Genomic DNA, 25,632 nt, shown 5'->3' on the forward strand with positions numbered 1-25,632 from the left:
CACTTTTCTCTCACAAACAGGTCTGAAATAAGGTGGTGGCATTCCTCTGCAAAGCTGTGGGGGTCCTAGACTCCATCCAACTTTCAGCTCTGCTATTCTCAGCAAATAGCAACCAACGACTCATCCAAATGGCTGTTCTAACTCCTGCTACAATGACACTAATATTCCAGCCGGTGGGAAGAGGAAAGAGACCCGAGAGAACCTGTTTCTTCCCCTTCAGGGGAGGTCCCATTGGTTTGTACACATCACTTCCATTAATACCCTATTTGCCTGTACTTAAGTCTTTTAGCTATATGTAGCCACAAGAGATGCTGGAACAAATATGAGATGTTGATTGCTCCCTAACCAGTTACTGACACATCTTTGAGACAGCAATTTGTAAGACAATACTTGCTCCTCTTCTGGCAAGACTCCCCTTCCACTCTCAGAGAAATCTCAGCAGTCTCTAGGCTAGCTCTGAATTCTATAAAAACAAAGACATTGCCTCTGAAATTCCTCATCAAGACTGATGGTCCTATGGGATCTGGCCCCTATTTTCCCAAGGGAGAAATAAACCTGGGGGCTGTGTTCTTAACCTACATTCTCTGTGAACAATCATCCTCACTCCCACTGCACAGGGAAAAGGGAGAGGAGAAAATGAGAAATGTCATTTTCAGCCAGACAGCCATGTACCCAACTAAAAATTTTACTGCTTGTGAGAATGGAGAGAATATAAAAAGTCTACTAGCAAAAATTAATAATGGTAAATAACCATATTCCAAGTAGAAGAAAGAGGAGCCAGAAGCTTATGTGAGTGAGCTAAATCTCTCCAGCCTGCAGGAAGTACTGTAATGGCTCAAGTCTAAGAAAGATAAATGAGGAAGAGTGGTGTAAGCATCTTTAGATTTTTGAAGTATTTTTCAGAAGAATTAAAAATAATTAAGAGTTAAAAGGTCTCCCTCTGGGAATGTGACTGGGAATGAGGAAAAGTAGGGCTGGGAACTGTTGCTTTCTACTGCAAATTCTGCAAGGCTGGGATTTTTAACCACGTGCATTTATGTATTATTGTGATAAAATGGGTTAAATATTTTTAGCCATGCAACAAACTCCAAACAGCACAGTTTTACCCTATTGCTCATTTTAATATATTTATGAACTCAGTTAAATAATGTTGAGTAAATACTTTCTGCTTATATTCTATGTTACCGCTCAGGTTACTACCTATTCAAACCTTAAACCATTGCCACAGCCTCCAATCTGGTCTTCCTGCTTCCACTCTTGCCCCTACATTCTATTCTCAAGATTGTGCAACTATAAGGGGGTACCTCAAATTCCACGTAAACAGTGCGTGAGCCATGGAGTTGAGCCATGTAGCGGCAGGGTCTATTCTCAGATCAGACAAAGAGATCTTTAGAATCCTAATCACATCACTTCCTGAACCCATCCAAAATCTTCCAATGGCTTTCTATCACTTCAATTCTAAACATCTTACCACAACCTAAATAACTGACATAAGCTAAACTCTATCTACCTCTCCTGACTCATTTCTTCTCTTTTCCTCTATTCATACCACTCTCACACAGCCTGCACACCACTTTGCTGTTCTTTATAAGAAAAGCTTGTTTTATTCCACCTCAGGGCTTTTCGCACTTATTTTTAGTGCCCTCTTGGATACTCTTTCCTCCTGCATCCCCAAGTGGCTTAATCCTTCACTTAATTCAAGTCTTGGTCAACAGCTACATGCTTGTCTAAGAGGCTTTCCAGGACCACCCTATCTAAAACAGCTATTGACACCAAAGCCCCTTCCACAGTCTCTCTCCCTGAACAGGAATGTGTATGCCTAAACAACAATAGGGGTTTTGAACTGCATAAGCACTCCCAGCAGCTGTAGTCCCAAAGATCAAACCAACTCCCAGCTTCCCCCTGGAAAGGGTTTTGACTCTATGCTTTTTCCAGCAGCTCCTGTGGTTCTGGCCTTCAATAAGTAAGTATCTGGAAGCCTACATCACACATAAAGAAAAAAACGTCTTTCAGTCTAAACAGGAAGCATGACAATTCTTTAGCTCCCGCAACAATTCCAGCCCCATAGAAAATCTCTCCACGGAAAGAGGTTGGAGACCTCTGGCACCAAGAACATAACGAACAACATTCCCCAAGCCTTCTTTCCTGGTTTGATCCTGAGATAAAGTCCTTCATTCTCTGATTAGAAGGAGGCTGGGGCACCTCCTTGGACCTGAAGGGGAAAGTGGGCACTCCTTGCCCCTTCCTCCCTGGCTTGCTTCTGTGAAAACTCCAGACCAGAAATCTCCTCCTACTAGGATAGTGTGAGGATTCTTCTTGCTTTAACAGAAGACTGGGCACTCCTTGAGCCTTCTTTCCTGACTTGCTACAGCAATAAATCCATGTCTGTAGACTCTCCCTGAAAGTAGTTTCTGTATACATCAAGTGCTCCAACTATTACAGCCTTCACTCAAGCGACTGGCTCCTAAATCACCTACCTCTGGGAGTTGACAGAGCTCTATACTGCTGAGAACAAAAAGGTGACTTTTAAATTTACAAACATTTAGCAGCTATCTTCCCAGCTTAAAGTGACCAGACTGATCAAGAGTGCAGGAATCTGCCTCAGACCCTCCTCTTAGTGTAGGGCAGACTGAGTGGGAGAAAAACTTTGACTCTCAGCTTCTCTGCAAGAAAAGAAGAAACTGGAATACACATCTAACACTCAACCTCTCCGCCCGCATCCCAAAGGGCTGGTCTTTATCTTTCCTCTCTCATGGCAATAGCACAACTTGACACTCTCTAATTGGGGAGAGGGTGCTCACTAAGAATAAAGAGAGAAGGTTGGATACGTGCAAATAGCTTAGAACCTAGAATCTCTTAGCAGGCTGATTAGGAAGAAATATCTTTTATGCATGTCTAGTGTAACAAGACAGAGAAAGGTGGTTTTCTTAAATAACGTGCAGAAAACAACACAGAGAATCAAGGAAAATGAAGAAACAGGGAAATACATTCCAAATTAAAAAATAAGGTAAACATCCAGAAGCTGATCCTAAGGAAATGGAGATATGTAACTTACCTGACAGAGAATTCAAAATGACATTCATAAAGACCAAGATAAGAAAAGCAAAAAAGAACTCAGAATTTCATCAGAGAGAGAGAGAATATTAAAAAGTACTACACAGAAATCATGGAACTGAAGAATAACTAAACTCAAAAATTCAAAAAGAGTAGTTCACAGTAGACTAGATCAAGTAGAAGAAAAGATTAGTAAACTTAAAGACAGGCCATCTGGAATCATCAAATCTGACAAGCAAAAATAAATAAGAATGAAAAAGAATGAGGACAGCTAAAGGGACTTAAGGGACACCATCAAGCAGAATAATGTATGCATTTCTAGAGTACTAGGAGGAAAAAGAGAGATAGGGATAGACAATACATTCAAAGAAATAATGGCATAAAACTTCCCAAGTCTGGAGGAGGAATTAGAAATCTAGATCCAGGAACTTCAATGAATACCTATATGATAAATCCAAAGAAATCCACAAGATACATTATAATCAAATTGTAAAATAAAAAAAAAGAAAAAAAGAAAATTTAAAGTAAAAGACAAAGATAGAATATTAAAAAGGCTGCAAAAGAAAGTGACTTGTTACATACAAAGGGAACTTCATAAGACTATTAGTGGATTTTTTTAAACAGAAACCCTGAAGGCCAGAAGGGAATGGGATGATACAGTCAAAAACCTGAAAGAAAAAAATAAAGCTGCCAACCAAGAATATTATATCCAGTAATCTTGTTCTTCAAAAATGAAGGGGAGATAAAAATTTTCTCAGACAAACAAAAGCTGAAGGAATTTTCACTACTAGCCCTGCCTTACATGAAATGCTAAAAGGAGTCCTTCAAACTGAAGGAAAAGGTCAATAAGCAGCAAACTTTTTAATCACTAGTAAAAGTAAGTATGTAATAAATCTCAGAACATTCGTATACTGTGCTGGTGGTGTGAAAACCAACTACATCTCTAGTAACAAGGTCAAAAGACAAAACTATTAAAAATAAATACAGCTCCAATAATTTGCTAAGGGACCCAAACAATAAAAGATACAAAATGTGTCATCAAAAATAAATTGAGAGGAGAGTAAAACTGTAGAGTTTGTGTAAGTAATCAAAATTAAGTTGTTATCAACTTAAAGCAGCCTGTTATTAGTACAAGATATTTTATGCAAGCCTCATGGTAATCATAAAGCAAAATCCTTAGTAGATACACAAAAGATAAAAACAGAGAATGCAAAGCATACCACTACAGAAATTATCAAGCCACAAAGGAAGACAGAAAGAGAGGAATAGAGAACAATGGATCCACCAATTAACCACAAAATAAATAACAAAATAAAATAGTAAGTTCTTACCTATCAGTAATTAATTTGAATATATGTGGATTAAATTCTGCAGTCAAAAGACATCAGATGGTTGAATGGATTAAAAAAAAAAAGACCCCACTATATGCTGCCTCAAAGAGACTAATTTCACCTTTAAGGAAACACACAGACTGAAAGAAAAAGAAAGGAAAAAGATATTCCACGCAAATAGAAACCAAATGAGAGCAGTGTACTTTACCAGACAAAATATACTTTTAATTGAAAATTGTAAAAATAGACAAAGATGGTGATTATATAATGGAAAAAGGTCAATTCATTAAGAAATTATAACAGTTGTAAATATACATGCATAGAAACAGAGTAGAAAGACGATTACCAGAGCTGGGTTGTAGGAAGGAGATAGGGAAAGAGGAGATGTTGATAAAAGGGACAAAGTTTCAGTTAGACTGGAAGAATAAGTTTTAATGACCTATTACACTGCATGGTGATCAAAGTTAACAATAATGTATTATATATTTCCAAATTGCTAAGAGAATAGACTATTAATGTCCTTACCACAAAAATGATAAGTTTGTGAGGTGATGGATATGTTAATTATCTTGACAGAATCTTTCTACAAACTATACATAGAACAAAATGTCACACTGTAACCCATAACTAAACGCAATGATTTTTCAACTAGGGTTTTAAAAGGGCTATCTTTTCCATGCCTATATTCAAGTGCCTCCCACACAACATCTGTTCAAATATTACCTCAATATTTGTTGATTAAATGCAATATTCTTTACAGTGTGAAATATTTTCTCCCAGATGTAATTTATCAGAAAATTTTAAAAGGACACTCTTTGAAGATATAGTCCATACAAGCATTGTACCAGATGCTTTTCAGAAATTATTTTACAAATCTTCATAACAGCTCACTGAAGCAAGTATTAATCATTTCACAGATGAAGAGACAGCAATTTAGAAAGGTCAAGGAAGGGAAGACCCCCTACTCTACTACAGATAGGGTTGTCATAACAAGATAGAAAATTGAAAATGGAAAGATCTGAGAAAGAAAGGGGAGAATGGACGAGGGGAGAGATATATTACCACTGAGCTAAAAAATATATATTACAAATAACCTGGTTCATTCTACTTTTCAATTTATGTATTCCAGCATTTGCACAATTCTTTGAGTTTGCTCTTTTCATTCACAATTGAAAAACAACTAAACTTAGTAAGTACCCAATTAATGTCAAAGATTGGCTATTTACAGTATAATTCATAATCTTTGTCTCAGTAGCACATTTGAAACCTATGTTTATCACTAACAATTTTAAATTCTTTTATAAAACAAAAGTATAACAAATACATATATATGTACACACATGTTTATATAGTTTCTCCCCTTCCTCCAAAAAGCCTATACAAAGAGCAATCCTGCTGAAGCTTAATTGTTGAGTAGCAAAGGCACCAAGTTATAACTCAAGCTGTTCATCAGCTAAAGAAAGAAAGGCTGAATTCAGCATACAAAATAGAGTTTTGGAATGTTAATGTATAAAAAATGGATTGTGTGAAATTAAACCTAAAATGAGTTCCTAGGGTCACTAATGTGGGGGCCATCACCATATTGCCATATCTAATTAACATTTTAAATTCCCATCTTTACCTCTCAGTAGTACTTGACACTTGTTTTCTACTCCCTCTGCTAAATAGTTATTTCCTTAGTTTCTGTGACATTGACCATCTTAGTTTTCTTCTTATACATCTGGCTGTTCCTTCTCCATTTCCTTTTCCAGCTCAGCCTTCTCTTCTGTCTTAAATCCTGAAGTTCTTTAAGGTCAGTCATTAAAATCATCTTGCTGATTCTCTTTTTCTGTGACTCTTCATTCAAACCCATGGCTTCAATCACTAGCCATATAACAACTCTCCAATTTAACTCTTATGCCTAAATCCCTCTTCTGAGCTCCAAACACTTGGCTTTTTGATCTGCTCTTATTGGCAGGATTAGAAACTCAACATCTTACCTATTAGATTTCAACAAGATTACAGCAAGATCTGCCGTGGATTAACTTGCATACCCCCACATTGCTTATCTCTTAAATAGTTGTAAGAAATAAAAAGGAAAGGGAAAAAAGTCCAAAGCCTAGGGTTCTAAGTTTTGGTGATTAAATATCACAGAAATTCTTATAGTATTGCATACTTCAGTCATGTAACTTCAAGTTTTCATAATTATTCGACATTTTGGCACCTCTCTTCTGTCATTTCAGGTGTATTGGTGAACTTCATTATAAATAAATAGGAACCTTTATTTCTTCTTCAAAGGAAAATTTATGCAGAAGCTTATTATATAAAAAGTGTAAAAGCAAACTGAACCTAGTTGAAGCAAGGATGAGAGAACAAGAATGGGCTTTATCTCAGTCTCCCTACTTACTACTGCTCAAGAATATATGCAATCCTTCTGGTTAAGAAAACAAGAGCTTCCCAAGCGTAGGCTAGAGTTTTCTTGTTATATTTCAGATTTTTTTCTGATGATATTCAGCATTTTGTAAGCCTTTTTATCTAAAGCAGTATTTTTAGTTTTAGAAATTTTTTCTAGAGAACCAAATTAAGACTCATCTCTTTAAATAAAATGCAGAATATATTTCCCTAAATATGTTAAAGTAGTAAGAATACAGTCTTCATGGTTAGCAGAATTTATTTTTCCCACCTTCTAATAAAACATTCCATGCATATCCGCAAAAATATTTTTAAAAATAGGGTAGCAACACTGTAGACTAAAGATAAAACTATAACCCAATTTCTAGAGGAATGTCCACTAATTCCATAACCCATGAACAAAATTGGATATAGCCTCTTAAAACACATGTGTTCTTCCCTTTAAATCAGAACAGCAAGCATAACTATGAGGATGATTTATATTGTTACTCTACCTATCCCTACCTCTAGGATAGGACAGCTGAAATGTCCCCAAATAAAGACAGCCAAATGCCCCCTAAGGAGAATGATCTTTGGGGAAAGCAAAACCACCCACCTATATCTGGCACTTCCTCTATTTCGAGATGTATTGAGAAACAAAAAATAGAGTCCATATAGCAAAAGATATAAAACAAAAATCAAAGGAAACAGAAAATACTGAATGAGATGGAAAACAGTGAGATAAAACATATCAATAAAGATTAATAAAATGTTTCAAACTCCCTTATTAAAGACTAGGCAAAAACCATGGCATAAAATAATTTTTCTCAGTAAAAATAATCTGGAAATATGAGTGTGTACACACATGCATATGTATGTATATACATGTTTATACCACATATAAACAGGTGAATATATGTGTATAGGTATGTATGTATTACAGATACTTATCAATATCTGACAAACTCCACTAAAAGAAAGTAGTTTCAATGCTAAATCTGGACAAAGTAGAACCCTTGTCTCACACACACATTAAATAGATCAAACAAAGTTACTTTTCACTGACTGTAAGTATATACTTATGAATCTATATACTACTAAGAGCCTGGCATCAAAACATATGAATTAAACATGGCTAGAAAGGCAAAAAATTATGCCAGGACAATTCAGTTGAAGAAGACAAAAATAAAATTGGAATGATTTCTAAAATAATGCTAATTACTAGCTATAGCAAACTTTTAATCCCAAAGTCATAATATATACTAATTTGTGATGGCAAACATAACAAAGCTAAGAACAACAATGCTAAGAATAGTTCAGTAAACTACATTCTTTGTCAATATAAAATTAGAAATCTATTATTAAAGAGAAAACAAAAATTTTTCAGCAAGTTGAAATTTTAAAATTACTCTTCTAATTAGCTATGTAAATAGTGGTTCAAGGAAAGAAATCTGAAGATTAAATAAAATTAAAATTAAATATTTTAGGTTTTAAAACTTAAAAATAAGTTTTATGATGTAACATATGGACTGATGCCAAAATGTACTTAGAGGCAAGTTCATTGCTTTGAATATTTTCATTATCTTACCACAAAAAGCAGAAAAAAAATTAAGCATCTTAACCAAGAAGCCAGATGAAAGAACCATTCTCTTATGTCTGTCTACCTTTCCCTCAGTCCTCTTTTTTAAAAACCCTAAGGGAAACAGAAAGAAAGGGCAGAAACTACTGATTTATAGAATAGCAGAACTTACAAAGTTAACAAATTTTATCTGTAAAAACAAAATGATCGGGCACATCTCAAATAATTTTTTAAAAGGGAGAATATAACCTAAATAAGACTTAAAAGCCAACATAAAAGATATTGGAAAATAAGTGACAAATATGTTCAATTCTATCTTAATATATCTGAAAATCTATAAATGCTCAATTTTCTGAAATCATCCAATTATCATATTTGAGTCTTGAATAAGGAGAGAATGGAATAAGCTAAAGACAGAAAAAAATCTAAACTAGATTTTGAATACAGATAACTTCACAAGAGAATTCTTCTAAAAATCCAAGTATCATATACTTCACATACTAAAAACAAACAAAAAGCTCTTCTTAAAAAAAAAAAAAACTATACTAGAACACAAATAAAGGTAAAATGTTTCTCACTTTATACCACTGTTCCTTAAAACCAAACCTGTGACCATGGAAGTCCAAAATAGAAAATGACAGCCCTCTCTCTTATGAATATAAAGGAATATACGGTGACATGTAAAACAAAAGAGGTACAGCTACTGGATAGGAACAGACAAAAGCCATTACTATCAACAGATGATTCAATCACCTACCTAGAAAATCTAGAACGATCAATACTAAAGAAAATCAACTGTATACCATAAATATATAACATCAATATGGCCTGTTATAACACAAAAAATTAAAGTTTCCCATTTATCCACACAAATAAGATAGAAAAAGATAAGTCACAATAAGAACAAAAATTATTAAATATTTAAAAATAACCTTGATTATAATTGCAATGGGTCTATATAATGAAAAACACAAAATGTTACAGAAGCTTAAGCAGCCTGACTAAATGAAAAGATAAACTATGCTCCTGGAAGACTAGATCCAGTAAAAAATATCACTGCCTCCCAAACACGCTTAATTAAATCAACTAGAAATGACAGCGTCTAATCTGGAGCATATGTATGTAGTAGGCACTATACTAAGCACTTCACAGGCTTCATGTCATTTAATCACAAGATTTCTATGAGGACATCATCTCACCATTTTACGAAAATAGTAGTCAGAGCCCAGAAAGATGAAGTGCCTTGTTCACACAGTGAATGAGTATTAGAGAAGAATGAAGCCAAGTCTCCCTAAAAACACAGTGATTTCCTAACCAATATGCTATACTGGTCCACTATTCTTAAGAGTAGAGGTAGGAAGAATGATGAAAGAATTTCTAACACAGCAGAGGGAACTACCAACATCAGAGATTAAAATATATATAGTTTTCATAAGTCAAAATTATATGATCACTTGCAAAAAAAACTAGGCTAATAAATTTATAATACACACAATTTATATGTGTATTCTACAAATTATTGAACATTAGCCCACAAGAGGATTTCTGCTTGTTTTATTCTCTACTATATCCTCAAAACATTGGACAGTGTTAAATTCACATAATAGGGGCTTAATGAATAGTTGGCCAAGTAAATAATGAAGGAAAGAACATAATTAATCAGGTCTTAAAGCTTAGTAGTGAAAGTTTCATCAAAAATCAGGTGATAACAACTGCTTAGCTGTTTGAGGAAAAAAAGTAAATACAACTTCTTGCCTCAACCTTTCATTCCAGATAGGCAGTTGTCTAAGAGCATAAATGAGAAAAAGTTATTAAGGAAAAGGTCAATAGAAGTATATCTAAAAACAAAATGAAAGGCAGACAATAGACACATACTGCACAAATGAATGATACCCTCTCTCTCTCTTTCTCTCTCTCTATATATATAGTTAAAGGATTCACATAAATTAACAAAATCAAAATTTCACTAGAAAAATGGGGAAAGGATACTAGATTATACACACATACAGAAATCATCCTCACAACCAATGAGAAAGGAGAAAATCAAATAGTTCAGCTATCAGACTGGCAAAGATAGCCTTTAAATTGTTCAAGCCTTCTGCCCCAGTAAGACTTCCACTGTAAAAACTCATCACCAACTTGAAGGTTATAAAATGAAAATATTCAAACCATAAAGTTACAAAGTGATGTGTAGTGGTTTTGTTTGTTTGTTTGTTTTTGAGATAGACTCTCGTTTTATTGCCCAGGCTAGAGTGAGTGGCATGGCGTCAGCACTCACAGCAACCTCAAACTCCTGGGCTCAAGCAATCCTCCTGCCTCAGCCTCCCAAGTAGCTGGGACTACAGGTATGTGCCACCATCCCTGGCTAATTTTTTCTATATATATTAGTTGGCCAATTAATTTCTTTCTATTTATAGTAGAGTCGGGGTCTCGCTCAGGCTGGTTTCGTACTCCCGACCTCAAGCAATCCGCCTGCCTCAGCCTCCTAGAGTGCTAGGATTACAGGTGTGAGCCACCAAGCCCAACCAAAGGTTTTGAGATGCAAACAAAGGACCAATAATGCTGTACAAATAGAGGCTCCCAAACACAAACCAACAGTTACTTTATCTTTCAAAGCAATGTGAACAGAGAGGCTTTTCCTTACTATTCACTTAATGTAAGAATTTTGGAGCCAGCAGAACTTAGATAAATTCTTGTTTAAATAGTTTTAATTAATTTATTTAATAAGAAAATTATGTGAGAATGCCTTCTAAAGTTTCCTTTTTGAAAAGCCTGTATGCATTACCACTGTGTCCACTGAGGAAACAGTCCACCGATTAAATAGGGATTAATTAGACAGTGTAAGATCTTGTAAGACTTTTGTGAAATGTACTGTTCAGTTAGGAATTACTCAGTGTCAGCTCCAACTTTTGAGGTTACACTATATTCTCCTTCCAAGTTCATTTTGGAATGGAAAGCAACACTCATGCTCAGCGTCCAATATTTATTATATTTTCTGTTGCTAATGTAGTGATTTATCTATGGGTTTATAATGAATAAATTACACAACTGCCAATGTAATTTAAAAGCCTCCAGCACATTACTTTATTAAAGACCTTTTAAAAGTCTAAATAAGTATGTTACTGGCCTTTCAATCGTATTGGCTCAACAAACTTTAGAGTATTACTTAGGTGTGTCTTTTGTTCCTTGCTCAGAGCATCCCTATTGCCTTTTCCTTAATATAGAGTATCATTGTAATTACTCAGTAATCTCACTCATTATTGCAAATACTTTTACCTTGCTTAGGTGAAAATAAGCCATTTTTCTGTAATTCTCTTTAGAACAGTAGTTCTCAACCTTGGCTGTACACTGAAATCACCTGGGAAGCTTTAGGACTATACCCCCAGAGACTAATTGAATTAGTGTAGGGTACAACCTGGATAATGAGATTTTTAAAAGCTCTCCAGGTGATTCTAATGTGCAGTCAATATAAGAATGACCGACTTTTCTTCTTAAGAAATGAAATCATATCAAAATCTTTAAGTAACTTAAAACACACCGGTCATAAAATGTAATGTTAGACATTTTGAACAACAGCTCCATAATTTGATGATTGAATATTATTCAAACTCAAAGAAATATGTCATTTGTCCCACTGATATGTCCACTATTTACAACCATTAGGTCTTTCCCTAGCCTAAAAACTGAAATAGCAATATTACATGACAATGCAACCCACTTCTCCCTTCCCAAAGAAAGGTGCCAATTAATTTGAAATGAATAAAGTAGCAGAACAACTCAAAAGTGGCCTGCCTCACTAGCAAATGATAACTGGAAAGATGCCCCATTCAGAATTCCTATAATTTTATGATCTGGCAGTCAGATTTCTTAATTTCGTTTTGAAAGACCTCACAAACCATGCTGTTTATCTTGTGAAAGTACAAGGATAGCTGTTTACATTAAAAAAAAAAATCTGAAAAGGGAAAATACACAATTCAAATATCTTGGTTCAATTTATAAGTAGTCATTATATATATCAAAAATTAGTTGATTTCATTTTCGAAAGAAAGCAGCAAATGCCAGCATCACTTAATCTGTTTGAGTTCTCATTAGCACAACTCATTCCTCCAAATTAAGTGCTGTGATCTCAGGATACCCTGTGGAGGGTTAGAAGAATCAGTGGAAGCAACAAGCATTTTTCTATGAGATACTGTTTTAAGTCTGGTCTGAGGTTTTACTTTAATGTGTGGTTTCCAACTCACCACCACAGGGCAAAGTATTCCCTATTATTAACAGCAGCAAATAACATAACCCATCTTTTCTGAATTTGCACTATAATATATCAAAGCCTAAGGAGCCCAAATGATAAATCAGGTGTCCCCAATCTATGGTGAGTCGTCTAATTATACATTACAATGTAATAATAATAGAAATAAAGTGCACAATAAATGCAATATGCTTGAATCATCCCCAAACCATTCCCCATTCCGTGGAAAAACTGTCTTCCATGAAAATGGTCCCTGGTGCCAAAAAGGCTGGAGATCGCTGGGATAAATGATCTTAGCTCCCTAAGAGCACAGCATATTAGACTATCACCAGATCTGCTGGAAACCTGCAAGCAAGAAAACAAGGCATACTGTGAGATCCAATGCTGTTTATTTGTCTCTGGGGTTTGGTAGGCGCACTGAGAAGGTGTCACTTCAAAGTCATTAGTTCTATACCAACAGGTAGTACCATTTTTATGACTTTCTTTAGAAAGATGAGGTAAGCCCTTGAGATCTCAAAATATGTTTAAGAACACTAGTCTCAAAAGAAGAGTAGAAGACCCTTTCATTTTGCTTTTATATTATCTTTCCTCCATCCTAGGCCTCACTAATCCTTGAGGCATGGACTGAATCTAAGACTTACATGTATACAACAGACATTTGCTAAGTTCTTACATGTCATGCACAGTGCTAAGTACACATCAGGCCTCATTTGTGTCATAAAAGCCCCAAAGGTAGGAAAACATAACACCAAGACACAGGGCACCTAGCACAAGAAAAGTGATTCTCAGCCTTTGTAGATCTATAGCTCAAGTTTAATAAAACTGGCTCTTTCTCTGAGCTTAAGGATCACCTCTGAGATTAAAACAAACAAAAAAAAAAAGTAGAAAACTACTGCTTCCAAAGGGAGATAAAGGCCATTTTATCATAGTACAACATTCAGATGAGAGTTGGAGGCAAAAAGCCCACTGTGTATTATTCCAACCAATACTATTTCTCCACAATGCTCTCCTCCAGATCAATTTTACTCAAGTTTGCTTCCCCACCATCTGCAATCTCACAGTATTATTTATATACATTTCTCAAACTTAGATTCTATCATGGAAAATTATATAAAATGGTGGGAGTGATTATGATACAAAAAGGTTTATAAGGCACAATTTAGTGTGATTATAGTGGCAATACACATTGAACCACAGAGAACACGGATATATGAATCATATGGAAAGCTATTAGATACCATCTTAATCTTTTTAACTCCCTCTTCATTATTTCTAGCTAAAAATTAGTTGGCTCCTTTTCAACATCTGACTTTTGCTAAATTTAATAAAAACAAAAATAATGAATAGAGCAAATACTGACTAGAAACCTATAGACTCTAAGTCACATGCATCTTAAACATAGTTATGAATTTAGACCTGAAGTCTGTGAAGTCACATCTCTGAGTGAAAGTACTTTACCTCTTCTCTGCTGGTCATTATGCTTGTAAGGGTCTCCCTACCTTCTAACTATAAAGGAGCCCTTTTATTACTGTTTCCTCCAAGGTCTCAATGTTTTCCAGAAGTATGACATGCAAATTGCCTTTACTAATACCTGATTTGCTTGATTTATATTATTTTTCTACTTTCAACACTGATCCTACCTTTAACCAATGATCTAGAATCATCCAAAGTCCATAATCAGTTAGCATCATTATAGTGCAAAGGTAATCAAGAAAAGCAAGCATTAGAAGCTTAAACACCATTCACTCTTGAAGTCATTTTTAGATGTCTGTTACATCATACTCCTAACATGCATGAACCCCTGGATATGTTTATTTAGAAGGTGTGACCACGTGGTACAGCACTCTGTCAGTGTCTAGCCCATACTCACCCCCAGAATTTTCTATAAAGCCATCAGTAGTCAATTACAGAGACTATTATTCCTCTTAGTTTAAATATTCCAGCCAAAAGCAAAGAAATATCTGTTTTTGTTAACTGCATTTAATGCTATTAAGCTTTATCAAATAGCTCACAGACACAACCTCTTACTAGCTTTGTGGGCCATTTTGGGCAGGTGAAAAAATAAACAGGGCTGCTCAGCTCTGGTTCATAGAAGCTCATCAGCCCTAACAGTGAAAGGGCTTTGATGAAAAACCTGAGTCCTGGCCTCCAGGGTAAAGCTCTTATCTCTGTGATTAATTTTCTTTGTTTAGAAAATGAGGACCCTTTCAGATCTCAATTTTTGAGTCTCTAAATTCTCAAAGTTGAAAGAAGTGAGTAAGCAGCAATATGCATTTCAATGACAATAATCTAAGCTATTAAATCTTTTTACTGAATGTCTGACTAGTTGAAGATACAGAATAAAAATATACAATGGATTAGTGATTTTGCAATTATCCTGTTACTTCTTTTATATAATCCAACTGTATAATTCAAGACTTAAAGTAAGTTTTTGGCATTAATTATTGGCTTGTGCATCGAATTCACCTGAACATAGTTAAATTCTCATTTCGTTTTGCTCTAGGAGGAAACCAGACTGCCAAGAATTATTTCAGCTGCTTTTTGTGAGCTGCACGTTACTATGAGGGGTGAGGCTTTTGAATAAGGTAACTACTTAGGCTGTTATGGGGCATCCATCTTAATAAAAAATAAAAATTATTCACAATTTGATTTACACTCAATATTCTAAGCACTTAGAAAATATAAATTTCTAAGCATTCCAACTATTTTGTCATTGAACATATATAGTGTTTTGCTTCTTTTTTGTAATTTGAAATTACTTTTGGTAATGCCTGGATAAGGCTGTAACAATAATCTCCTCAGGGCTACTGTGAATGCACCTGTTTGCCAATTCAAATAATTTTGAACAAACATTCTTATTGAAACAGGTGGAGTGAGAGAAAACTGCACTATTTGAACAACTAAGGGAGAGTCTGCTTCATCAACAAAATGCAACAAGTATTCACAGTATAAGTCAACTCCTAGTAAATGACTTTTGTAAAGACATCTTCAAGGGTAATATTCCAACAAGAAATAGCCTGTTAACTTTACCAGACATTATTTTTATACTTTAATATACTAAGAATAAGCTTAAATGCAATATGAGTGATAAAGCTGGAGACTGGACAATATAAACTTTATAGAACTCATACCACAACATATATCTCAAAAATTACACTTAGTTTAAGAATGACTACTAAAGTTGACGGTTGCTTGACTTGACGTGAAGTAGAGTACATGGGAAACTGCCTCAGAAGAGACTCAACACAAGCAACTGGTTAGGAAGTAGGGTATTCATCCTGGAGTGGAGTGCTCACAAAGACACTGCAGGGCATTCAAAACTGACCTGAGGAATGGTGGCTTTAATCATTCAGGCATGGGGAATGATACTATGACCTATTTCTCGTCTCCAACATAAAGAGTTGCCTAGAGGATCTCAAGATCTCTTCCAGCTCTAACTTTCTGTGACTCTAAACTATCCTACAGGGTTCGGTTACCTGAAGGATCTGTGTGATTAGTCTCCAACTGTAAAGAAATATCCCATAACACTCCCAAAGTATAAATGATTTCAAAATAGCTACTCAGTCTGTGCCTGTTCTAAAAGGTTGGGTAAGAACACTCAATAAAATTTTCTAAAGACAGATCATAAAAATTTTCTAAAGGTAGATCATAAGCATACAATACAGTACTGTTAACTATAAGCAGTTTCACAGGTGTATACTTACCCCAAACTCACTGAGTTGTACACATTAAATATGTACAGCTTTTTACACATCAATCATACCTCAAAAAATAAAGGTCAGTTAAACGGGAGGAGAGTGTTGAGAGGGATTAGGGAGACAGAATCTACTCTGAACTAGTTACATTTCAAGTCAATTCAAAACCTCTCCAAATTTCTAAAAATACATCACATTTGAAGTTAATATCTCAGAAAATAAATATCTGTGCACCTAGGTATGTCTTGAGCAAACCACAATCTCTCCAGATCTCCATGTCTTGTCACAAACTGAGGGGACTGTTACAGATTTCTACAGAACCTTCCAGGTTCAGCATACTACAATATTAACAAAATTTCCTAGACAGTTTCTATTGTAAACATTTACTCAGGCAATTTTGAGTCATTTCCTTTGTCTGCTACAGAACATCAGACTCCTCGGTCTTGTTTTAAAACTAAAGTTGGAAGACATTTCACCTGAAACAAACCTCTATCCTCTTTGGGGGAAAAGCAAGAAACAAAACAAAACAAAGCATTCTGAAAGCATTTTGTTATGAAGCGATTATGCATCAATGCCTTATTTTTCATCAACAGTACGTTTCATTAGGCCTGCCAAGACAGAGAATAACTTACTAGTCTACAAAGCTTCATACCTTCTTCAGTGTTTGTGCATTTGATGTCCCGGTTGTATGGCAGTAAAGGAAACTTTGGTTTTTATTCACTGAGGAGATTTTCTGCACGTCTCCCTAGCTAAGATTTCTTTCTGGCTAACAGAAGAAAAGTGCTCAGACTTCACCTGTTTCACCTAGCTACATACTCATTCAGACTCACGGCAAAGCCCAGCTCTAGCAATACCACACCGGGCTACGGGGACAGGAATGCATGACTGCTGTTAGAAATTAAACTTGATAGGAGTTGCAATCTAATCCGGCCAGAGCTGCTCCTGCCGGGTGCAACCTCAGCAAGGCGGGCGCTGGTGGTCGGTCTAGGTCTCACGGATGGTGAGCTGACAGCTCCTGCCACCCGGGTTGAGGGGGGGAGAAAAGGTGTCCGATGCAACCCCACACCCGGCGGGCGAAAGAGCCGTCTTGTCCCCAAAGATTATTCCGCAGGAAGACGGCAGACAGGCAGGCACCCCAGAGGGCTCTCCGGAGAAAACCCCAGGGAGAAGTGGCGGCAGAAGGCGCCGGTCCCGCGACTCACCTTCTGCTGCCTCCGGGCCATGTCGGTGGGCTGCTTGGCGTTGAAGGGGTACGCGATGCACCTCACGACGAAGACGTAGAGCTGCAAGCGGATCCTCCGCTCCTGCTCGTCGTCCAACTGCCGTTCGGGCTCGTCTCGCCCCTCGCTGAGCACCGAGGGGCTCGGGCTCACGGGTCTGGCCGCGCCGCCGCCGCCCGTGCGCCCCAGCGCGTCCCGCCGCCCTTCCCGAGCCGGGGCCGGGGCAGCTCTCTGCGAGCCGCCGGCCGCCACCAGCACATCGCGGCTCTCCTCTTCCAGCCCCTCGTCCGACTCCTCTTCGCTGGAGGACGGGTCCAGCATGGTGCTCGGGGGACCCCGCCGCTCGGCTCGCGGTCCCCAGGCGCCTCACCCCCGGCGGCGGCACCCGCGGGTCCGAGGGAGCCGCGGGGCAGGCAGCAGCGGCCGCAGAGCGAAAGGGAAACTGGCCAGGGCTTTCCGGACACGTCGAGTTGGATCCAGGAGTGTTTCCTACCACCAGGGCGAAAGGGGCGGGCAGGAGTCGGGAGGAAGACTGGGAGGGGGAAGAGGGGGAGCCACCGGGATTGAATAGGCGGAGTTAGCGTGGGGGATGAGCCTGAGCGCCTCGGGAATTGCTGCGCCGGCCTCAGGCGCGCCGGCCCTGTGGTTCCCCTCAGTCCGCCGGCAGAGGTGGAGCGGCCGGAGCGAGCGCCCCGGCGCAGGTGGGGAACCTGTGGCGCCTACAACTAGCAACACGTGGAATGGAATGTTGAGGAGCGGCGCGGGGCCGCGGAGTGCGCGTGCGCGCGCGCTGCCGCCGCTGGCCGGGCTAGGTGTCCGGGTGCCAGGGCGCCGGAGCGCACAGTTTGCAAAGGCAGGGGAGCAGCTGAGCGGGGTGGGCACGAGAGCGCCCACCTAGGGCTGCTCGGATGCCTTGACCCTACCACCCAGGATGTGTTCCACCCCGCAGGCTTCCTGGGGAGGTTAGAGTGGGATGGGGGGACAGGGGAGGGTTGTCCCCAGCACGAGGTGAGGGGGAGCAGCTGGGACTTCTCTCAGACGCGAACCTGTTATCCAGGGTTCAACTCGAGCGCGGAAAAGTGGAACTGGAGCCAGTCATCTCGAAATGTCCTTGGGAAGAGGCTGAAAAGTCTTTCGCCCTGCTCTGCTGCAGTTTGACGCTCATGCTGAAGTGCAAATTATAAAAGTTGGCACAAAATGGAAAGGAAAAAAAAACAAAAACACGAGGCTTACCTTTTAAACTGTTTTATTCCTGCAGATGCAAGAACAAGATAGATTTTATATTTGCAAAATGACACTTTGAGTCAGTTCAAACATAGCTCGATTATTTTCTGGATTGAGATGTGATTGACTCAAAACAGGTTGTGTAGTGTAGGCATTTAATCAGCAAATATTTGAGCGCCCACCGGGTATCTAGCACTCTTAGTCTTTTGCCGAGTCCGCGGTGGACCCAAGCACGCACTACTTGGTCTCTGTTGGCTCTGGCCTCCCCCTGGCGTCTCATAGCTGCGCCGGAACCCTACCTTTTCTGAGCACATTTCTCAGTCCCGAGCCAGAACCGCGTAGGAGTTTCTTTTTGTGATTCTGACCTTAGTCCTGACCAGGGTGGGGTGGGGTGGGGGGAAGCGATGGAAATAAGCAAAACAGTGAATTCGACGCAAGGTGCAGTGTGCAGTGGCCTGGCTGTCAGGGAGGTGATGATGCTCAGTAGAAGTAACACAGGGCAAATGAAACAACTACCAGCTCTGAGCTTGTCTCATGCATAGCCAAACAGCAGTTTTAGCTTTTTCAGGCCACTTCCACAGTTAGGTACATAAGAGAGACTTTCCTTCTGCATTTACTGCCATTCTCCCTAAATGGAGTAAAAGACAGGAGACATTTACTCCTGGGGAAACTTGCCTGTTTGTCAATCCTTAACTGATCCCATAGTAATAAAAGGTCTTTACTAAAGGCATGGCTGTGGGCTGATGGCCAACTGCCAAGAAATAGGAAATCTCAAAAACTGATGTATTTAAAGGTGGTGTTTTATCGGATGTGTAGCTTGCGAAAGGACTGATAACTAAAATCTATTTAGAACTCAGGAAAATCAGCAAGAAAAAATCAAACAACCCTAACAAAAAGTGGGCAAAGGACATGAACAGAAATTGTTTAAAAGAAGACAGAATAATGGCCAACAAACATATGAAAAAAAATGCTGAACATCTCTAATCATTAGGGAAATGCAGATCAAAACTGCAATGGGATATCACTTATCTCCAGTAAGAATGGCCTTTATCAAAAAGTCCCCAAACAATAAATGCTGGTGTGGATGCAGAGAGATAGGAATACTCCTATACTGCTGGTGGGACTGCAAACTAGTTCAACCTCTGTGGAGAGCAATATGGAGATACCTTAAAGCGATACAAGTAGATCTACCATTTGATCCAGCAATTCCACTACTGGGCATCTACCCAAAAGATCAAATGACACTCTACAAAAAAAGACACCTGCACTCAAATGTTTATCGCAGCACAATTCACAATTGCAAAGTTGTGGAAACAACCCAAGTGCCCATTAATACGAGTGGATTAATAAAATGTGGTATATGTATACCATGGAGTACTATTCAGCTCTAAGAAACAATGGTGATATAGCACCTCTGGTATTTTCATGCAAAGAGCTGGAACCCATTCTACTAAGTGAAGTATCTCAAGAATGGAAAAACAAGCACTGCATGTGCTCACCAGCAAAATGGTATTAACTGATCAACACAGAAGTGAACATATAGGAATAACATTTATTGGGTGTCTGGCAGGTAAGAGAGAGGAGGAGGGGATGGGTATATACATACAAAATGAGTGAGATGTGCACTGTCTGGGGAATGGTCATGCTTGAAGCTCTGACTTGGGGGGGGGCATGGGCAATATACATAACCTTAACATTTGTAGCCCCACAATATGCTGAAATAATAAAAAAATAAATAAAGGTGATGTTTTAGTTTTAGTTTTTATTCAAACAATAAATTGCAATTTTATTCATTAAAGTCATAATATCTCATGTGCAGTTTGCAAAGCTCTGTGAAACTGTTTCGCTAATAAACCCATCAAAGTAACCTTCTAAGGCAGGTGATATTATTGATTGCCCTTTATACAAGATATTGCACTAAGTCCTTTGCATACATTATCTCACTTATTTAGTTTTAGTTGCACGACATTGTTAAGGAACCTAAGACTTAGAAAATCCTCTTTCCTTAGGTTACAGAACTAGCAACTAATAGAATAAGGATTCAATAAAGTTTTCTAGTTTCAAATATTGCCATTTTATGCTGCAATTTGCTTTAATAAATCAGTATATTAAATGTATGGTTTTTATTAAACTGATAAGAATTTAATTTCTAGGAACATAAAAGTAGAATTTATAGCATCTTTATTGCCTTTTTCTTGCTAGCCAACCAAAGGTATATTTTTGTTTCTTTTATTAATTAATGCTGTTTGATATGATCACTTATTCTCTTCTTTTTAAAAGTGGTTATCTAATCAAAGATATTCAAGCCTTGGGGATCCCAGTGGAAAACATAATAATTTTTGGAATAACATACACAGTATTTTCTCCATAAAGATGAAAATGGTTAAGAGGCATAAATTAAAGAAATATCCAAAAGACAACAAAGAGAATGTTTAAGAATTTCATTAATTAAACATGCATTGCTTAAGAAACTAACACATGTTAATGCTATACTGGGTATATTTAGAAAAACAAGATATAGTCCTTAAAAAGTTAAGGAATGTCAAATGAGAAAACCATTTATTAAAAAAAGAAAATCAATATTGGGATTGAAATCCCATAATTGTTCCAATAACCTGGGAGATAATGGCAATACAGAGAAGAAATATCTCCTTCAGGAGATGGTAAGAGAAGACTTCTAGGATGCTTGACATATTTCTTGAAGAATAATTCAGAGTTGTTGAGGTGAGGGCATTGTAGACAGGAAGAACAGCATTTGGAATGGCATGCAATTGCTCACCACATTTCAAGAACTGCAAGTAAATTGGCATGACTGAAGTGAAAGACACATATGAAGATGTGGGAGATGAGACTAGAAAACAGGCAGAGGTAAATCCAGGATTGGCCTTGATGCCATGCTTTGGAATTTAAGCCATATCCTGAAGAAAATGGGGAAATACATAATGGTTTTAAGTAAGATAAGACATACTGTAATCTGTAACTCTTAAGAATCAGTCTGCAGCAATATAAAGCCAGTAAACCAGAGGCAAGATACCAAGAGGTGATTACTAAGGAAATCTGGAAGAGAACAATTGGGCCTTTAAGAGAGAGGACAAGAGAAGGAGGAAAGCTTAAGACATGGACACAAGAATTAATAGAATATGTATGAGGAGCTGAGGAAATGGGTAAAGGATAGAACATAATCCCTGGAATAGGGTACCTTGATTAATGATAGATGAAATATGGTGGTCTAGAAGACAAGTAAGTTTGGTGAAGCATCAAGCCTTTGGGGAGCTTATATAATATATTAGAGTGAATCTAGACATAACCAGAAATACAAACTTGTTACTCAAATCTGGATTAGGGAATCATCACCATATTGATGGTAGCTGAAGTTATAGATATGAATGATAAGGTCCAGAAATTACGTGTTCAAAGTGAGAACAGGGCCAATGATGGGTCTCAGGGAAAACCTCCTTGCTTGTCCTCAAATTAAAGAATGGTTTAAAAAAAAGGAAAAGAAAACCTGATCATTAGCAATTGTAGCCAAATAATTTTAATTAAAGTTTCCAATTTTGTGCTTGCTCTAATGTTCTTGCCAAATATTTACCTTACTTATCAACTTTTCAGGTCATTAGAAATACACATATCTAAACTTATTCAGTGATTCATTTTTACTTTTGTCAAGGTGAGCATAAAAACAAATTGAAGTTATACTGCTTTTTAATGAAACACCTCTAATGCTAAGGAAAGATGGATGCCAGTAATAAAATAGAATATAAAATGTGTTTGGCGATAATATTTAAGGAAATAAGTGTGTGACTTGAATACCTATAAGTGGGCTGTTTCTGGTTGAGAATCGATTTGTGCATTTGGCCTGAAAGGAAACCATTAACTTTTCCAAGTCACAGATGAAGTCATTCTTTCACTGATCACATTTGGGAGGTACTCACTTTAGGGTATGCATTATTCTGAGTAGATAAAAATAAAATTTAGTCACTGAGAGGATGCATATGAAACAGACATGATAACAAAATAAACAATCATGGTAATATAGGCTCTTGTGCTAGAGAAAAATTCTCAAAATATCCCTTAAGTGTTTTGAAAGTGGATCGTCTATTATCTTTTATAGTAAAGTTATAGCTAAAATTATTTTACAACAGAGAGAAGAATATTTTTCAGGTCAAATGGAAGGACAAGTTTGACTATATGTATAGAAAAAATGTCAACTCACAAACCCAGCTAATAAAAGGAGTATGGATTTACAAGACTAAGATAAAATTAATAAGTTTTTGGTGAATATTTATATCTTAAGGTGAATATTTATATCTTATGAGGCAACAATCTTCCTTAAAACCATATTTAGTCCTCTTTTCTCCCTTTACTCAGCTTTTTTTTCCTTTTTTCTTCCCTAATTAGAATCTGAGTCTTAGCAGAGAACTGTACTGAGAATGCACCTTTTATAGGTCATGGGTAAAAATATATGCAGATGATAAACACAAATTGATCCGTAAATGAGTAGTCCACACTTACACAGACACGCACATGCTTGTGCACCTACACATGTGTACATATTGTCACACACTCAAAGGGTTGTTGTGAAGAGTAAATGAGATAATGTATGCAAAGTACTTAAAAGACCATCTGGTATGTATTAATAGTAAGTTCTCAGTTCATGCCCAGTATTTTACTGTTACTATATAGTAATCACTTGATTATTAAGTTCACTTTTAGCCACAGAACTATAGAAATAAAATGTAAAGTTGCAAATGGTTCTATATATTTATTTATTGGGTTTTACACAGCTCATAATCTATATTTCTAAATTATTAGCCTTGAAACAATCAGACTAAACTAACTCCCAAATGGTGTTACAATATTTTATGAAGATCTCAGCAATTTCATAATTGTTATAAGAAGGCTTGACCACAAATAAGAAGCTACCGTCCTTCTGCTCCTGTTCAAACTGTGGGCATTCCTTAGTGATTAATTGTGGTAATTACAGTTCTATTGTTGTATAATTTTTCATATTATGAGAAATTTGAAGGAAGTACACGGAAGTGAGTTGTATTGTAAAGTGCAAGGAGGAAGGCAAGGTAGATACGCTTTGTGGCCTATGTGTTCAAAGTGTCATAAGAAAAGTCTTGCTTAATTTAAGATATATACATACTAAGAAGTATTATGAACTCCAGAGAAGCAGATATTTAGCCTGAAAGAAGATGGTTGGGTTTTAAATGTTAATAAAGCCACAAACTATGTGAGAATTTTGTGTCAATGGATTAAATCTAGGAATTATGTTCATACATGGATAAAGCAATAAATAGAGCCTTTTTTCTCTCCAGCTTTCATAGTTTTGCACTTATATTGACTTTGTTGTTAAATGCATTTTCTGCCAGTCAATAACATGTATTGAGTGCCTGTTCTGTATTAAGCACTACACTAGGAAACTGTAAAGAGAAGATTGCATTGATTGACTAGGAATTCAACCAATGATTCACTTGAGATGAGAATTCTACTATGGTATAAAACTTAGACTCTTTCAACAATAGTGCTAAAAAAAATTGAACTAAAGTGAAGTAGAGTTATTATTGTAGAAAATTATAAGGTTAGTAAAAATGACATCAAGTGGGAAAAATAAACATGCATCTTTATTAACCATTTACTACTCCTTGGGACTATAGCCATTATTATCAAACTTTTTGCTCTCAGGATCCCATATTCACTTTTAAAAGTTATTAATGATCCAAGAGAACTTTTGTTTGTGTGGTTATATTCATCAGTATTACACATATTAAAAATAAAACTGAGAAAATTTAGAAGTAGCTATTTATGAATTCATTTAAAATAACAATTCTATTATATAACTTAAATTGCGTATTTTAATGAAAAAATACACTCTACTGCCAAAATAAAAAGTTGAGTGAGAAGAGTGGTACTTCTTAAACTCTAGAAGTCTCTTTCATGTTTGATTTAATAGAATTCAACAGGATTCTGATATCTGTTTCTTCATTCAATTTGTCACAACATTTTATTTTGGTTGAAATAGATGAAAACCTGATTTTACCTATATATGTAGTTGAAAAAGGAAGGAGTATGCTAATACCCTTTTTACATAATTGTGGATATTCTTCTTTGATATTACACTAAAAGTCAACAAGTAATAGTTTCCTAAAGGTTAGGTGTGATGTAGAATGGAAAATATCAATAAACTGTTCTTACTCAGTAATATTAAAAAATCTACTCATCTATCTTGTTCTATGAAGGAATGCATTACCTATGCATGATTTTGTAACTTCTTTTATTCATCATTTGGAAAATATTCGCTCACTGAGTTACACAGATCTTCCAAAGATTGATACATTTAATTAAATAGTATCAAAAAGATCACATTTGTCAATAACTACCAATCTCATCAAAAAGTCTTTACTAGAAAACTATCAAGTTTTACAAAATTCTACTTTTTGCTTAAAAGCTTGAATTTTATCACTGGCAACAATACTGTCAGTTGTTTTCCTTAAAGTGACAAGCTTGCTTAATTCATTTTTGAGAAAATGTTAGCAAAATATCCAAATCAGAATAATTGTACTTTGTCTGTCTTTTACTCAAGTAAAAGACTTGTCTTTTCTCAAGTAAAAATGGGGTTCCATGAAAAAGCAGCTAGTTCAGCTTGCAACTCAATTGCTTCTCCACCTCAAGACAACCATGCACTACATTAGGGGGTGGAAGCGCTTTGCGCATACTTCACATTTGCCTCACAGAATATTTTTAAAAATATAACCAAGCATTGAGATTTAACAAAATTAATAATTTTTGCTGCTTAATAAGTAGCATTTACAAGTGAAATTAGCTTTTTCCCCCACTATGAATGTATGCTGGTGAAGAACACATGATGACTAGCACATTTTGGTGCCACTACTTTGATTCTTGCTAAGGC

At 36.8% G+C, this 25,632-nt stretch overlaps 1 protein-coding gene across 9 annotated transcripts in view; it reads right to left on the reverse strand.

Moving 5' to 3' along the window:
- CADPS2 (calcium dependent secretion activator 2) overlaps positions 1 to 17,948 on the reverse strand; it is a 454,741-nt gene extending 436,793 nt beyond the window's left edge. For 8 of the 9 annotated variants that reach the window (XM_076006584.1, XM_076006583.1, XM_076006580.1 and 5 more), the window contains exon 1: positions 17,478 to 17,947. In XM_076006584.1, coding sequence (XP_075862699.1) covers positions 17,478 to 17,816 — 339 coding nt within the window. In that variant the 5' untranslated portion in view covers positions 17,817 to 17,947. Of the gene's footprint in view, positions 1 to 17,477 lie in introns of all 9 variants that reach the window. The other variant, XM_076006585.1, reaches the window with a different exon arrangement.
- Positions 17,949 to 25,632: the final 7,684 nt, after the last annotated feature.

Source organism: Microcebus murinus, chromosome 9, assembly GCF_040939455.1.
Source record: "Microcebus murinus isolate Inina chromosome 9, M.murinus_Inina_mat1.0, whole genome shotgun sequence".
Taxonomy (NCBI): Eukaryota; Metazoa; Chordata; class Mammalia; order Primates; family Cheirogaleidae; genus Microcebus; species Microcebus murinus.